At 47.7% G+C, this 1,302-nt stretch overlaps 1 protein-coding gene across 1 annotated transcript in view; it reads right to left on the reverse strand.

Moving 5' to 3' along the window:
* IGLON5 (IgLON family member 5) overlaps window positions 1–1,302 on the reverse strand; it is a 67,008-nt gene that overhangs the window by 41,444 nt on the left and 24,262 nt on the right. Inside the window, 1 exon segment of the mRNA XM_015412946.1 lies at window positions 221–299. Coding sequence (XP_015268432.1) covers window positions 221–299 — 79 coding nt within the window.

Below are 1,302 nucleotides of genomic sequence, written 5' to 3' on the forward strand. Positions count from 1 at the left end.
AAACCCCGTCAAAAGGTATAACCAAGCGTGTCCCGGGGGGGGGGGGGGGAGCGGGGACAACATTCTTTAGGAAGAAGGGGAACCACAGTTTCATAAAGTTAGAGGAACCCAGCCATACTTTGACAGCAAGTCGTCAAGGAAGGTTCCCAGAAGCAACCTGCAGGGAGAAAGGTCCCCTAAACGCACATGCGCATTTCACTGTCAGAGGCGGGTAGCTCACCTTAGCGTCGCGTTGTCCCCCTGGCAAACTGTATAGTTGTCCGCCGGCTGATTAAAATCCGCACTCCGCACCAGCAGCCCTGCGCAGTGAAAGACGGAAGATGCCGTTAGGGTCTGGTGGAGGAACGGCTTAACGTAAAACCATAAGAGGAAAATTTTTTCCAGAAAAAAAGAAAAGTTTGTTGAGAAACTAAAATATATACAATTCTTACATTCCGGTTAAACCTAGATTTCTTTTACTCATTCAACAACATAAAATGTATGACTTATTTCCCATATAAATTTGAACTATTTGGCATATGTATAGAATTTAAAAGTATACATGTTTCTGTTTTCTGTAAGAAAAATTCAAAATATAAGAACATAAAAGAAGCCATGTTGGATCAAGCCAATGGCCCATCCAGTCCAACACTCCGTGTCACACAGTGGCAAAACACAGGCGCCAACATAAGGTCCACCAGCAGGCCCAAAACTCCAGAAGCCCTCCCCCTGTTGCCCCCCTCCAAGCACCAAGAATACAGAGCATCCCTGCCCCAGACAGAGTTTTCCATCTATACCTTGTGGCTAATAGCCTCCGATGGACCTCTGCTCCAGAGGTTTATCCAATCCCTTCTTGAAGCTGTCTATGCTTGTAGCTGCGACCGCTTCCTGCGGCTTCCCAGGTGTTCCACATATACATATACCTGCCCAGATAGTCCAAGTTAGCCCGATCTCATCAAATCTCAGAAGCTAAGCAAGGTCAGCCCTGGCCAGTATTTGGACGGTAGACCACCAAGGCAGTCCAGGGTCGCTAGGCAGAGGCAGGCGATGGCAAACCACCTCTGAACGTCTCTGGCCTCGAAAACCCAATGGGGTTGCCATAAATCGGCTGAGACTCGACAGCAAAAATACATAAATGAATAGAAATAACTGCTGCTTTGGGTTCCCACTGGGGAGAAAAGTGGGGTATGGAGATCTCGAGAAGGAAAGAAAATACCACCTGTGGCTGCAGGTGAAGAATCATAGAATCATAGAGTTGGAAGGGACCTCCAGGGTCATCTAGTCCAACCCCCTGCACAATGCAGGACATTCACAGATACCTCC

Source organism: Gekko japonicus, unplaced genomic scaffold (assembly GCF_001447785.1).
Source record: "Gekko japonicus isolate JY-2015 unplaced genomic scaffold, Gekko_japonicus_V1.1 scaffold1915, whole genome shotgun sequence".
NCBI classification, from domain to species: Eukaryota; Metazoa; Chordata; class Lepidosauria; order Squamata; family Gekkonidae; genus Gekko; species Gekko japonicus.